General features: G+C 38.7%; 1 protein-coding gene and 1 non-coding gene across 3 annotated transcripts; one reads left to right on the forward strand and one right to left on the reverse strand.

Moving 5' to 3' along the window:
- Positions 1 to 1,457: 1,457 nt before the first annotated feature.
- LOC119903042 lies at positions 1,458 to 1,576 on the reverse strand. Its single transcript, XR_005444404.1, has one exon. It is a non-coding gene; the product is annotated as a 5S ribosomal RNA (ribosomal RNA).
- A 1,768-nt stretch (positions 1,577 to 3,344) lies between these two features.
- dusp12 (dual specificity phosphatase 12) lies at positions 3,345 to 12,127 on the forward strand. 2 transcript variants are annotated; one of them, XM_038718895.1, is made up of 8 exons: positions 3,345 to 3,497; positions 5,389 to 5,742; positions 6,759 to 6,872; positions 8,682 to 8,800; positions 8,930 to 9,017; positions 9,270 to 9,361; positions 10,395 to 10,474; positions 11,557 to 12,127. In XM_038718895.1, exons 2-8 carry the CDS (start codon positions 5,480 to 5,482, stop codon positions 11,713 to 11,715), a joined length of 915 nt encoding a protein of 304 aa, XP_038574823.1. In that variant the 5' UTR covers positions 3,345 to 3,497; positions 5,389 to 5,479; the 3' UTR covers positions 11,716 to 12,127. The 2 variants fall into 2 exon arrangements, with proteins under 2 accessions (XP_038574823.1, XP_038574822.1); XM_038718894.1 differs by having other exon boundaries at positions 5,478 to 5,742.
- Positions 12,128 to 13,909: the final 1,782 nt, after the last annotated feature.

The following is a 13,909-nucleotide window of genomic DNA, read 5'->3' on the forward strand; positions in this document are numbered from 1 at the left end:
CGCAACATATGGAAAAAAAAGAACTATGAATGAACTAGTGCATTTTTTGAAGCATGAACTATGAACTGAACTAGTTCATTTTAAAATGTGTGAACTGAACTTTGAACTAGTTCATGTAGAAAGCGAACTTTCCCAACACTGCTAACGGTATGTAAAGCGATGTTTCTGTTATTCTAACGTCCGTTTTCTGAGCATCCAAGAGAAGCACTGGCATAACAGTAGCACCGAACTGAAGCACAGAAATCCGCGTTGATATTCGGTGCGGTGGATAACGGTCGTTAAGGTTCCAGTGCCGTATCAGCACCGGGTCTGTCTTTTTTATTACTTATTATAAGACACACAAACAGAACAAATAAAAGTCTCAGATTCACTCTGTAATTGCAAAATTATTGCTTACTTATTGTGACATGATAGCAACTCTTCTGTGATAATGCAACTTCAACTACGATCCAAATTAGCCGAATGTCGTGTGTCTTATTCAGGTTTTTTCTCGAAGTTGGCAGTAACATATCTAAAGTTTTTAATTAAATATAAAGGAGTAATAAGAATTGAATCCTTACCGTTAGCTCCTTAAGGCACTGGATGAGGTCTGCTGCTCACTCGGCTGCGCGCGTCAAACACGTGTTCCACGACAACACTAGGCTGCCCACAGATGCGCCTTCCTAATAATCGGCTTGATATACTTGGATATTGGCCGATGCCGATTATGTTAAAAAATGCCAATAATCGACCGATTAATCGTCCGACCGATTAATCGGTCGACCTCTAAAACACAGTCTGCTTAAAATAATACCACACAAGCAACTAAATGTTTTTATTGAACACAGCGTGGAAACGTCCACAGTGCAGGTGGAAAAAGTATGTGAACCCTTGGATGTAATTTGGCAGCAATAACCTCAACCAAATGTTTTTGATCAGACCTGAACAACAGTCAGGAGGAATTTTGGACCAGTCCTCTTTACACTGTTTAAACTGTTTGAGTTCAGCAATATTCTTGGGATGTCTGGTGAGAATCGCTCTCTTGAGGTCATGCCACAGCATCTCACTCCAGAAGGTGTCTCTGAGCCATTGTCGTTGTTGAATTACTTCTGTGCTTTGGGGCGTTTTTCTGTTCATTTTTCTGTCGATGATAGCGACCCTCATTATTCCATGAGTGCACAGCTGAGATCTCTCACTTTCATGTGTGGTTGCTTAGTCATGACAAGTATAAAAGAATCTTTTTGTGACTTCTTCCTTCACTTGGATGGGAGACCGCCTGGGAATACCAGGTGCTGTAAGCTTTTTCACTTCTCTTTAGAGACAGCAGAGGACGCGGCTGCTTCTTCAGCTTGTTCCTCGTCTTTGATTTATGTCATTTGAAATTATATGTTAATAACTTGTATGTGTTTACATAATGTAATGTATATTCGTGCTGTTCCAGTGACAATGATCCATATGTCTGACCCAACAAAATAAAAAGCTTACAGCACCTGGTATTCCCAGGCGGTCTCCCATCCAAGTACTAACCAGGCCCGACCCTGCTTAGCTTCCGAGATCGGACGAGATCGGGCGTGTTCAGGGTGGTATGGCCGTAAGCGAAGGAAGCATCTACAAAAAGATCTTTTATACTTGTCATGACCAAGCAATCAGCGTCAGAAGGAGCTTTATTGCCAAGTTGTGCTTTACACATGTGAGGAATTCGCTTTGGTGCTACATGTAGGTAACCACTCACATGAAAACTGAGAGATCTCAGCTGGGTACCCATGGAATAACCCATCTGAGAACAATAACAACTGAGAATTGTACCTTACCTGGCCTGTTTTTAAGTCCCAAACACCTGTTCTGTTCACATACCCCCACCTTGAAAGCTGCCCTTTGCCCTCTGGAGTCCACCGGAGGACACGGTCTTTGTCGCCATCTGGTGGCCGAGTCGTGGGAACTACAAGCAAACACAAGGCCGCATCCTGTTCCTCTCTCTCAGACCACAAGTTAGATGCCAGATGTTAGATGTTGTTCTCAAGTTATCTGCCTATAAAGCACGGAGTTCTTCTGTCATGGGAATACTGATCAGTGTTTGTAAATATTTCAATGTTTGAGGGAGATTTATGTTAGGTTCTTGTAAAGCCAAAACATGAAGACTGCATTGGTATATCTTTATAAATTGTATCATAAATGTTGTATTTTAGTTTCTTTTCATCAAATTTACAGTTACAGCTGTAGTCCAGGAGAAGGAGAAAACATTCAGTTGCATTATAATTTGCAGGATCTTGGTTATAATGGTGCCTTTTAGATTTAATTGCATCTCCATTTACTCTGGAATAGTTAACATAAGTATGTTTACTTACAATGGATTCATATTCTCAGCTTCCTTAGCTTCTGACCTATCAAAGGAGACCAAACCACGTTCGTATAGGCTTAATGGTTGGTTACTTATACCTGATTTATTTTTGTGTTTGATGTTTTAGACGTTTTTCCTGGAAATAGGGGCAGTTAATGAAAAATAAATGGACTCTAACAAGCATCTGATTCAGTTGTCACATGCATTTTCTTTTAGGTGAAGCAAATCTGACAAGGTGCAACAAATAAAACTATTTACAATGCAGCTATTAGGAAGATGTAATAATTGCATTTAAATAACTCACTATTTAAATTTCATTACTAACTTATATTGACATTTTGGTTGTTTCTCTTTCAAAGCAGCAATGTGATTAATTACTCTCCCTTTGAAATCAGGCGTGTTCCTGATTCCCCTTTACATAAAGGGCGTTATGACAGCAGCTTTAAAGGCGCAAAGGATCTCTGCAGTGAGGAGAGACAAACTGAAAAGATGCCAAAGAGGGTTTGCAATAAGAGGTGCAGCAATGTTTTGATTACTTTTTTTTTTTTTTTTACTGTTAACCATTTCCTAAATACAGCTTGAGAGGCAGTTTACCTGGCAGATAGGTGGCGCTGCCAATTCAGGCATCAAACTTTGCTGGAAACTTGTCTGGAAATGGCAAAGGAAGACATTGTGCACATGAAAAACATGCAAAGCAACAACCGATAACAGTTTCCTTTATTATAAAATTAAATTACATAACTGAATTACATACAACACTGAGGACTGTTCGTTGATTATGAGGGGGGTGCATATTTTTTAAGCACTGGGGAGGGACCTGATGGTGATCCACATCTAAAAAGGGCCTTTTTGTAACATTTTCCTTTCTTAACATGTAATAATGTTTTTTTTTTTTATCGTTTTTTAAAGGTGGCTGACAAATGAAAGGACGCTGAGAGGGAATGAAACCTGCAGGTGGCAGTAATGCAGCATCGTGAGAGTAAAATTAAAAAGCCCCTCACGTCTTGTTTCTACCCGGAGAGTGTTGAAGACGGACCAAACACCTCGTTTGCACAGACCACACGTTTTTTAAATTTTTTAAATTAAACTCTGTATTTTGTGTTGTTGCAGCCAGATTTTCTCTTTTTGAAAGCGGTGAGAAAACAGTTTTAGAGTTTCACTGGAAGAGCTAAAATAAGAGGTGAGTCACGATGTTATGTGAAGTTTCACTTCCGATTCGGCTGTTCAGGGAAACCCAGTTTGCAGATCCAAAGCCACGATACCCAGAGCTGTCAAATCTGGACTAGGATGTCCCAGAGAGGCTAAAGATTATTTGAAATATAGATTCACGTTTGTGAGAATTTTATTCTATATGTGAAAATGGAAAAAAATAAATAAATGATGATACCAGGTCCAGATCAAGAAAACACTGCCTACAGCTGTCAAATCTGGACTAGATTGTCCCAGAGATGATAAAGTTTCTTTAAAAGACAGATTTGTTAAACCTTTATTCTATTTGTGAAAATGCAAAAAAAAACAAACAAACAAAAAAGCAATTTATATCGTCTAATGTGGTCTACAAGTAAAACAAATAAATACATACTGTACAAGAAAATTGAAGATCCTCTTAAATGTTTTTGTATTTAAATATTTGTTGGGAAAAAAAACAACATATAACGCGCCGCTTTTCATTTTTAGAAATAGAATAAATGTCTCACAAAGAAACAGCTCTGGGCATAACGGGTTTTGATCTGGACCTGTTCTGATGTCAATACGTCACTGAAAACAAAGACAGACCTCTTTGTCAAAGTGTTTTTTAAGATGATTTTTAAATTTGTATCACTTATGTAGTCCTAAAAAGGAGACGCCACTTTTAAACTTTGGTAATTTAGTTATTTTTCAGTTAAAGCTCGCATGAATGCAGACAGCATGAAAACACAGGAGTGAAGCAGATGTGATAGGAGAGGTGAAGAAGCCACAGATGTTTACTGTGAATATACATAAATAATTTATAAAAACAGTAATTTCATTTATTTATTAAACAGGAAAAGTTTAAGAGCGACAATTTAGTTACAGTAAACGGGCCTGACTCAGTTTAAAAACAGGTTCCTGTTCTGCAGCAACATAGAACAATAAACACAATTTCAACACATTAATACAGGACATTATTATTGAGTAGACAGATACAAACAAGAGAAACATTAAATACAATACATGAACAATCAGTGTGTGCAAGTATGACTCTTAAGAAGAAACAGTTTATATGACTTTTTGAAATATGTGATGGATGATATTTGTTGGATTGTATTTTGAATCTGAAAGTAAAAAAGCAATAGCATGTAGGTAAGTTTCAGCAACCGAAAAGGAGAGATACGACCTAATCTTGTTATACACATAGTTTCTGAGATGTAAGATGTCTAAGATGTGAATCAAGTAGCACACCAAGGTAGTTGTAGGTCTTTGTGACGACAAGTTCTTGGTTCGCAAAAGTAATAAAATTAGTAAAAGAGAGACTTTTTCTGGGTGAGTGAAAATACATACATTCAGTTTTCTTTACATTAATGGTCAGATGCTTCTTTTTCAGCCAATCATGTTTTTCATTTGTAAAATAAAATACAATTAATTACGAAATAAAAGAATACAAGATACACTAAATAAAAAAAATGAGTAGGCTTAACGCAGCATTATTCATAAATGCAATCTAATAAACACTGAAAATGTTTATGTATTATCCTGTTCAAATCGCCATGTATGGATACTTTTATTTTCTATTTTTATTTAAACCAAAAAAAAAGCAAAATGTGTGTCAAAATACAATTTTAATTTTAATATCGTCGTGGTGCAGAGATGTTCTGACTTACACATCCTATTCCACAGACTTAAGAAAACATCTTTGTTTGGTACAGATCTCTGCAAAAATCACACCTCAATCATTTAAATATGTTTTTCAATAAAAATGAGAATAATTATGTCTAAATGATGATTCCCTCTGAGATCGCAAATCGTACCGCAATTGCAACATCGCTCAGAATAACCGTAATTAGATCTTTTTTTCAAAATCGTTCAGCCCTACACTTTTATTGTTGTTGTAGTGAATATTTACTATTATTGACGGCTGTCTGCGACCCCACTCGAGGCCCCGTGAGGACATTGAAGCTACCTTACTCTACTTCCTCTGCAGCCATGCTTCTGGTGGACCCTGGTCTGTACATCGGCACTGCGGCTGACCTGAACGACCGCCAGGCGTTGGCCGATGCAGCTGTCACTCACGTCCTGTCTGTGGACTCCGTGGATCCCGCTCCTCTGCTTCCTGCTGATGCGGTACGCTGCAGGAAGTGGATCAATGTTCTCGATGAGGTGACCTCTGACCTCCTGAGTCACATGGACGACAGCTTCCAGTTCATTCAGCAGGCTGTGGATGCGGGCAAGGCTGCGCTTGTTCACTGGTAAGGGTCAGAGGTCAACGGGAGGCCTCTGCCGTTTCACAGTCACCACTGCATCTGATGTGTAGAAAGGTGGTTCAAGTATATGTATATATTATTTTTACTTGTTCATTTATAACTTATTTATTTGCTTAATGTCCCAAAGTTACGTGGTTTCACTCAGTGACACTCTTGAAAGTGTTAAAGCCTCATAAACAGTTAACATGATAACATGGGGAAAAAGAGGATCCATATGAGGATTTGTAAGGACGATTGGCTCAGCCTGAGAGAGAGAGAGGGAGAGAGCTGTGCGAGTATCCATTTCCTGTGAACTAACTATTAATAATTAATAACGTTTTTAATTTTAAATTAAATTTACAAAGGAAAGTTTTCAATTCAGGTTTTTATTTCATGAAGAATTCCACCAAAAATAGTTGCTGTGTGGCAGCTCACGCACACCACACTTTGGGAATCGCTTGTGTACATCATTAGATTATGAAAGACTATTGACCAAGACATGAACTCAGTGGGACTTTTAAAAGTTGAAAAATGAATAAAGTTGCAGTAGTGTCGCTTTAACTTTCTTTCTTTAAGTCATAAATAAACGAATTGATCTAAAAAATTAATATTTTTAATGTACTCATTATTCTACCGACTAATGTGTGTTCTGTTATCTTTATTCCCTGCTGTGTACTTGTACTGTGTACTTGTGCGGCAACTAATGTTGTCAATGTTCATCACTATATATTAAGCAACAGGAGCTCTCATCGGCCAGCCATTCATTTCCGTGAGCTCGAGCTCATCTCCTTCCAAATAGTCTCATAATTAAACTCTAATTTTAGCAATCACTTTATAAACGGTTGCATGGATTAATCGATTACATGTTTATTTATTTACTGTTTATTTGAGAAGGGATAATGTACATTATTTAACATTCAATGTTTTAATCGGCAGTCTTTTTGCCTGATGATGTTGTGGGATGCTAAGATAATAAAACGAATACAAAACAATGAGTCTAACTGTGTGTGTGTGTGTGTCAGCCAGGCGGGTCGGAGTCGCAGCGCCACCATCGTTACTGCATATCTCATGAAGAGATACCAGCTGGGCTTCACTGAGGCTTACCACAGACTGAGGAGTGTCAAACAGGACGTACAGTAAGTTTACTGACTGCCTATCATTAAAGGTGTGACGAGACGCTTAGTTAACGAGACGCGATATTGGGTTCATGAAATTGAGGTGAGATTTTAACACTATTTTTAAGATATCTTCAATGCTGAGTTATATGAAGAATTTGAGCATTAAATTTCCTGCATTTCTGTGAATTTTTCTGAACCAAATTATGATTTGAAATGGTTTTTATGTAAAGAGCAACACAAAATTCAGCTGATACTCTGAATCTGAACAGAATCTAAGTCAGTGCAGCTTCTGTGCTGCTTTCAGATATATTTCTCCTTTTAGATGAACTTTTCTCATGTAATATCATCCCTGCTGAGTCACGATTTAGCCTCCCTCCCCCCATACTTTGTGTCTTTTGTTTGTGAAAGTGACCTCTTTCGACGTGGCTGTGGCAGCTTTTCACCTCAGTGATAAATTAATTCATTTTAATTTAGTTATAAACTCCTGGATTTTAATAGCTCCTGTGTTTCAGCAGGTTTTCTGTTCCCACATATCCGTGTTCTCTGACTTGTTGAGAAAAAAAGTTGTAATATTATGAGACTATCGTCGCCATTTAAGGAGAATTCTCATAATATTTTTAAAAGTCTACCTTCCCTTTATTCTGCTGTGCATTACATTATTGCTCTGCTGGTAATACCCCTTCAAACCATCTGACAGACAGAGAAACCAGAGAAACATGGGGCTGCATGTTAGGATGACTGACAAGGAGGTGGAAACCAAAATAGAGGTTTTTTAAATGTTTATATTGCAAAAGTCTGACAGCTACGTTACCACACACCCCCACTGTCAGGACTCGCAGCGTGAGTTCACTTGACGCCGGTTTTGCATCAGCTCGGCGGAATTAAATTGAATTGAGTCAACGTCACCACTTTTGTTTTTCGCTGTGTGAAAAAATTGCTTTGTGGCGTCAAGAGCGTGTGGAAAATGTCCACTGGCGAGACAGCTTTTAGCCCTGTGGCACGAGATCTCATCACACCCAGCCTACAATGATTGAAAGTATGTCAGTTGTCTATAGTGTGTGTTTAAAAGTTTTAACTTTAGCTTCGAGGCTAGACGCCACTTTTAAAGAGCACATTGTTGAAATGGATAATTATTATTAGACGCAGGACCAAATGGGAAGCTTCCGGTCAGCAAACAGATGCAAATCTGCATTTTAACGGCCAGCAGGCGGCGACTCCTCTGGTGGCAAAAAGAAGTCCGGCTCCATTAGAAATAATGTTAAAATGACCCGACTTCTCAGCTGATTTATTCCCTCAGTAAACACTTTCCTGATGAGTTTATGGTCTCAGTCGCTAGTTTCAAGTCTTCTTCAACACAACTTGATGTTCATTTAGTAAATTATGGTCCCATTTAGAGGAACAGAGACCATAAAGCAGAGTACGCTTCACAAGTCGTTACCACGGTGACCTGTCAATCAGGCTAGAGTGACTCGTGCCCACTGCAGTGTGTAAATTTAACCAGCACTGTTGAAAAAGCTTATTAGTAGTTCTCTGGTGAGTACATTTAGTTTTAAGCCTGTTGTTCGCTAAACAAAATTATCAGCCCTGTTAAAATGACAATTAACGTGAATTACGGATGCACCTACACACACGGCCGTTAGCGCCACCGTCTCGTCCAAATATGGTCACGTCCGGTGCTGCTAGTTACAAAAACTCAACATGGCGGCGCCCTATCGGCCAAACTCGAGGCTTCAAAACCCAACGGGTGACGTGACGATGACGATGACCCCTTCTTATATACAGTCTGGTCGCAGGACAGATAATTACTAGCTGGTGGATGTTTTTCAGGGTCAACCGTGGTTTTGAGGAGCAGTTGTGTCTGTATGAGGCCATGAAGTGTGAAGTGGACACTTCCAGTAGTTTGTACAAACAGTACAGACTGACCAAGATTACAGAGAAGTACCCTGGTAAACACACACACACACAATAATAATCGTGTTTGAATAAGACTTGGTCATCTGCAGCGAACACACACTCTTTTCCTGCATTGATAATTTTTTTGTGTATTGATTTCCTTTGTGTGTGCTTGTGTTCAGAGTTGCAGCACGTTCCCAGGGAGCTGTTCGCTGTTGACCCCGCCCACTCCAGCTCCTCTGAAGTGTCCTATCGCTGCAGGAAGTGCAGGTGAAAGGTGGAAAAGTTTATACAGCGGCTGAATGGGGGGGGGGGAAGTTTTGTAATGATGCTGAATTCATGTCATATGGGAATTAATAGACCTTTAAGCGGGAAGCTTTACTGTCTGTGCCATTTTCTTCCTCAATTTTGATGCCAGTAAAAAGGAAACGTGCCGCATTTATTTCAAAATAAATACTTTAGGTATCACAATAAACATCCTGACTCCAAATCCGTAAGTATCCTCTATCTTATCCTCTGCAGACGAACTCTGTTTCGTGGCTCCAGTATTCTCAGTCACCCAGTAGGAGAAGGAGCGCAAGCCTTTGGTCACAAGAAGTCCAGTAACCTCACTGGTAAGGACACAACCCTACAGTTTGCAGCCCAGAGGATTTCCAGCTAAGTTGAATAGGGGGCCGGAGAGACAGAGATACTGCATGAGGTGAAAGTAGGGGTGTAACGGTACATTTATTCATTTAGCTGACGCTTTTTTCCAAAGCAACTTAGAATTGCTATATATGGGTCACAGTGGGGGATTGAACCCGGGTCTCTCACACAAATGGCAGGCAGCTTGAAAACCCCTCCCTTAAGGTCCTCTGTTTGGGAACACTTCGGTTTCCTAGTGAAATACAACAACGGACGAGCTGATAAGACGAAAGCAGCGGGGCGACATTTCGCTGTAGTGATCGGGTATGTTTCTGGCAACACGTCAAACTCTCTAATGGTATCACACGAAGGAGAACGTCACTGCAACAAAAACGAGCACAGTGCAAACGCCTTTTCGGCATTTAAACAGACTTTAGACTTCGGAAAAGTTTTTTTTTTAATCTGAGCAGGCCTTCAAGCTGGGATTGATATAGATGGTATTAAAGAAGAAGAAGAATGTCGCATTGTAATCCATATTTTTAAATCTATATTTGTTTATTATATTTTATTAGCTATATGTGGTATTGTTTTGAGAATATGTTATTTAGTGGAGAACTTGGTGGTAGTTTCAGCTGTATTAGTATAGTAGAATATTTTTTCTTTTATATTATTTATTTATTTTGTTTAAAAAAATGTAAACTAATTTGGATGTTTACAAAAGCTCATAATAAACCAGCAGCAATTTAATGTTTGCATTTTTTCCCCCTTACTATACTGAAAATAAACCGAACCGTGACTCCAAAACCGAGTTACACCCCTAACTAGGTGAAAGGGATAGTTGCATGCCGGTGTTCTGAAAACAGCATGAAGTTAGTCTTTGTCTTTTTAATCTTGGTCCCGAGATTGTTCACGTTGTGTCAGCGTCATTATTTGCTGGAACAGAACAGAGTATATTCCAGCAAATCACACCTTCTGTACGTGTAGTTTATCATAAGTGATGATGTAAAATGTGTTGTCGTCTAGGAGAAATCCAGTGTACGTCTTACTTCATTGAACCAGTGCAGTGGATGGAACAAGCTTTACTTGGAGTGATGGATGGACAGGTAATGCATACATGGTAGATTTGTACATCGTTTTACAGCACAGGGTTGCATAATGAGATGAAGTTGTAGCTCCCTTTACGCCACTCACAAAAACTAACTAACTAGTAATCTATAATGTATTACATTATAGATTACATTACATACATGTATTACAAGTAACTTGCCCGACACTGTCAGTAATACACCAGACCTGATTAAGGTAACATGGGGTAATTCAAACAAAAAAACACAAAATGTCACTTTTTTCCTCAACATTTCGTCTGACTGCCGCTCGTCTCATTGAACTAAAAATTTCCTCTGTTTCATCACAATTTTTTAAGTTATTTGATCAAAGCCCTTCTGACCTAAGTTGATCTATTTTTTTTTTTTTGTCATTTAAAATAAGCTGTCTTTTTTTTTTTAAATTGTGTTCAATTTTTTATATACATATGGATATTTACATTAACATAAGTTATGTAATTGTTTGCAGAGAAAGATTTTTATAGTTTTTGGTTGAAGTAGTAAAATGCTTGATCAGTATGTTTGGGGTAAGACGCCCCTTTATGGTTGATCGTTAGCCAATCAGCAGAGAGTCTGATGTAAAATTCTGAGGTTAGAAGCTCACATATGCTCACATTTCTAACTAGCTAGCTGGCAAGCACATGTGTTTCTGCTAATGAAGTTCCAGCAACCTCATTATTTAGAAATAAATGAATAAATGATAGGAAAGCTAATAACATAAGGCAAGTTTATTTCTACAACAGAGGTCTATAATCCTCTTGCTTGAGTTTATTTTATCTGTAGGCATCTTACCCCATGTGGAAAATACCTTTTCCCTAAAATATGTATTTGATTAAATACAAATTATTTGTCAACTGTTTCTATTTATTTTGCTTTATAATATGTTGCCCTCAGCACGGCCTTCTTAAAGATACAACAAAATCAAAAAGTTCTTTAATGTGTCAGAAAATGGACATTGAGCTGAGGGGGGGGGCGTCTTACCCCAAGCTACCCTAAATGTTTTTTGTGGAGGTCGGCTGATCTACACATCTTTCTTAACACACTTCCCTCCCCTCTTTTCCTGTGTGTGTGTGTGTGTGTAGCTGCTGTGTCCTAAGTGCAGCTCCAAGCTGGGCTCGTTCAGCTGGTGTGGTGATCAGTGCTCGTGCGGCCGCTGGGTCACTCCCGCCTTCCAGCTGCACCGAAACAGAGTGGACGAGATCCAACAAGTGAACATACACAAAGCGAACATACAGAAATAACACACGCTCATACGTAAAGGAATGCAGTCTCTGCGAGGCGGAAGAAGGGCGAACACTCAGCTCATCAACACACAAACAGGAAATGCGATGTCCACATGCTACAGTCGTCTTGCATTAGGTTATAAAGACTAATAAGGTTCTAATGCAGGACAGTACAGTGAGTTTGGGTGTTGGGCAGAAGGCAAAACCTCAAATATTTTTACAGATTTGTACATTTACAGCCACAACTTTGCTGTTCAGGTTCGATCTCATAGTGTTTTTGGCTGCTGCTGTTGTTAATATAAATATTTATAAGTGCAGTATTGGTAATAATACCAACTCTTCATTGCTTACAGCTTCTCAAAGGAGAAAATGCTGAGCTTTGTCTGTTTCATATCACTGTACATTAAATATCTTTGGGTTTTGGACTGTTGGTCAGACAATGACGCAATGATACCTTGTGATGGGCATGTCATTATTGAAAGGAATTATAAAGTTTAAAGGAATACTAAAAAACATTAATGGATAAATGCAATGGAGGTAAAGCAGTAAAACAGTAGTGACAGCTTCAATGGTGAAACTGCTACCAGCCCCACAACAACTCACTAAAGCTTGTATGCCAGGGTTGGTGTAATGCAGCTGTTCAGATTTAATGAGTTAACAACACAAAAGTGAATTTTATACAATTTCATGACTGACTTAGGTCACAGCCACGTCATCCAAAATCAAGCAAGACTTGTTATTGCACGTTTCTCTTTCTCAAGATGCATCATTTGCTATTTCTGTGGACTCGCTCATGCTCACTGGATCCAACAAAAAGATCACATCGGGATGAATTTCAACAGATTTATTGGTTCTGGATTCCAGTTTCTGACGGACAAATGTTAAAAACACAAACCCGGTTCCCCAGTCACAATTCAAATGGCATAATGTCTACAACTGTAGCCCAAATAAACTCCCTGGGACCTGTCAATCAGAAGGATTTGCACAAAAAGAGAATTTCCACATGTTTTTTTTTTTATGTTGAATACATGTTTCCTTTGATCCATTTCATTGGTTTGGTTGGTAGAAAGGCAGAAATACAACAGTTTTAAATAGGACAATACTTAGACCCCACAGCTGTCATTTTGGCATTTAAAGTAGTTTAAAACCAGGGTAATATCACACTTTATGGAGAGGGACACAAACATTAAAATAAAACATATATAGTTGGTCCACAAACTGCTGTAGTGTTGTTGTCATAGGTATGTGTCAACGCTCAGTATTACTGTGTAGACGAGTAAAAAACACACCTTCAAAACATAAAGTAATACTATCAAAAATATACTTCAAGTACCAAAAGTAGAATGTGAAATTTATTTCAGAAAAATGTACATTATATTAATGGATTATAATTAAAAGCTCAATATCAAGTTACAGGGGGACATTTTCTGCGCTTGAATACATTCTTGACACTTAAAGCAACATTATGTAAGATTTGTTAAGCCTTTGTGTAATTTGCTGTATAAATAAGGACGGTTAGTAATGTACGCCTGCAGTTGTCATGAAAACATTACTCATGATCAAAAACAAACACGTTGACAACTTTGCTAACACAACCAAACATCAAGCAAGTGTGACAGCGTAAGTCACAGCAATATCGCTGAGCAGTCCAACAGAAAGAAGGCCAACTCTGTGTCTGTTTTGCGGCCTTTTATTTCACAAAGCTCTCGTCTTGGTCACTCTGTTTTTCCTCTTCTCAGCTTCCCCCTTCAACGTCCTCTTTGGTCTCTTTTTGGATAAAAAGGTAAAAGCCAGTCGGATCTTTACTCCTCTCTGGTCTCTTCCTCACATCCTCCAACGTCGTCGTCTTCGTCTTCGGTGTCTTCGCAGCCTCTGCCATGATATCCATACTGAGAATACCGAGATAGCTATAACTCACATTGCTTCTTCTTCTTATAGCTTGCTGAAGAGTTTTGTTGGTGTGTCGTGGTGCCGTAAAGCATCACGCAGTTCTTCAGATAGATTTCCAGTGCCATAGCAGGCGCCTCGGACCCGGAGTGGCAATGACAGAGACATCATTCTCCCTATTACAAGTCAGTGTACCATATTTTAAGTTAAAATTACTACATAATGTTGCTTTAAACGTGGGACCTTCATTTGTAAAAGAGTATTTTTATATTGGTACTTTTACTGAAGTAAAGAATCTGAGTATTAGTTTAAATGTTATTGGAAT

Source organism: Micropterus salmoides, unplaced genomic scaffold, assembly GCF_014851395.1.
Source record: "Micropterus salmoides isolate LMB-PRFRI ecotype aquatic unplaced genomic scaffold, ASM1485139v1 Ms_hic_scaffold_14, whole genome shotgun sequence".
NCBI classification, from domain to species: domain Eukaryota; kingdom Metazoa; phylum Chordata; class Actinopteri; order Centrarchiformes; family Centrarchidae; genus Micropterus; species Micropterus salmoides.

What these genes read in the sequence shown, in the direction of transcription:
- dusp12 (XM_038718895.1), top strand. Translation starts at nt 5,480, where the DNA reads ATGCTTCTGGTGGACCCTGGTCTGTACATCGGCACTGCGGCTGACCTG. An exon ending in GAAGTCCAGTAACCTCACTG is followed by an intron (nt 9,362 to 10,394) that starts GTAAGGACACAA and finishes GTTGTCGTCTAG; the next exon opens with GAGAAATCCAGTGTACGTCT. An exon ending in TTGGAGTGATGGATGGACAG is followed by an intron (nt 10,475 to 11,556) that starts GTAATGCATACA and finishes GTGTGTGTGTAG; the next exon opens with CTGCTGTGTCCTAAGTGCAG.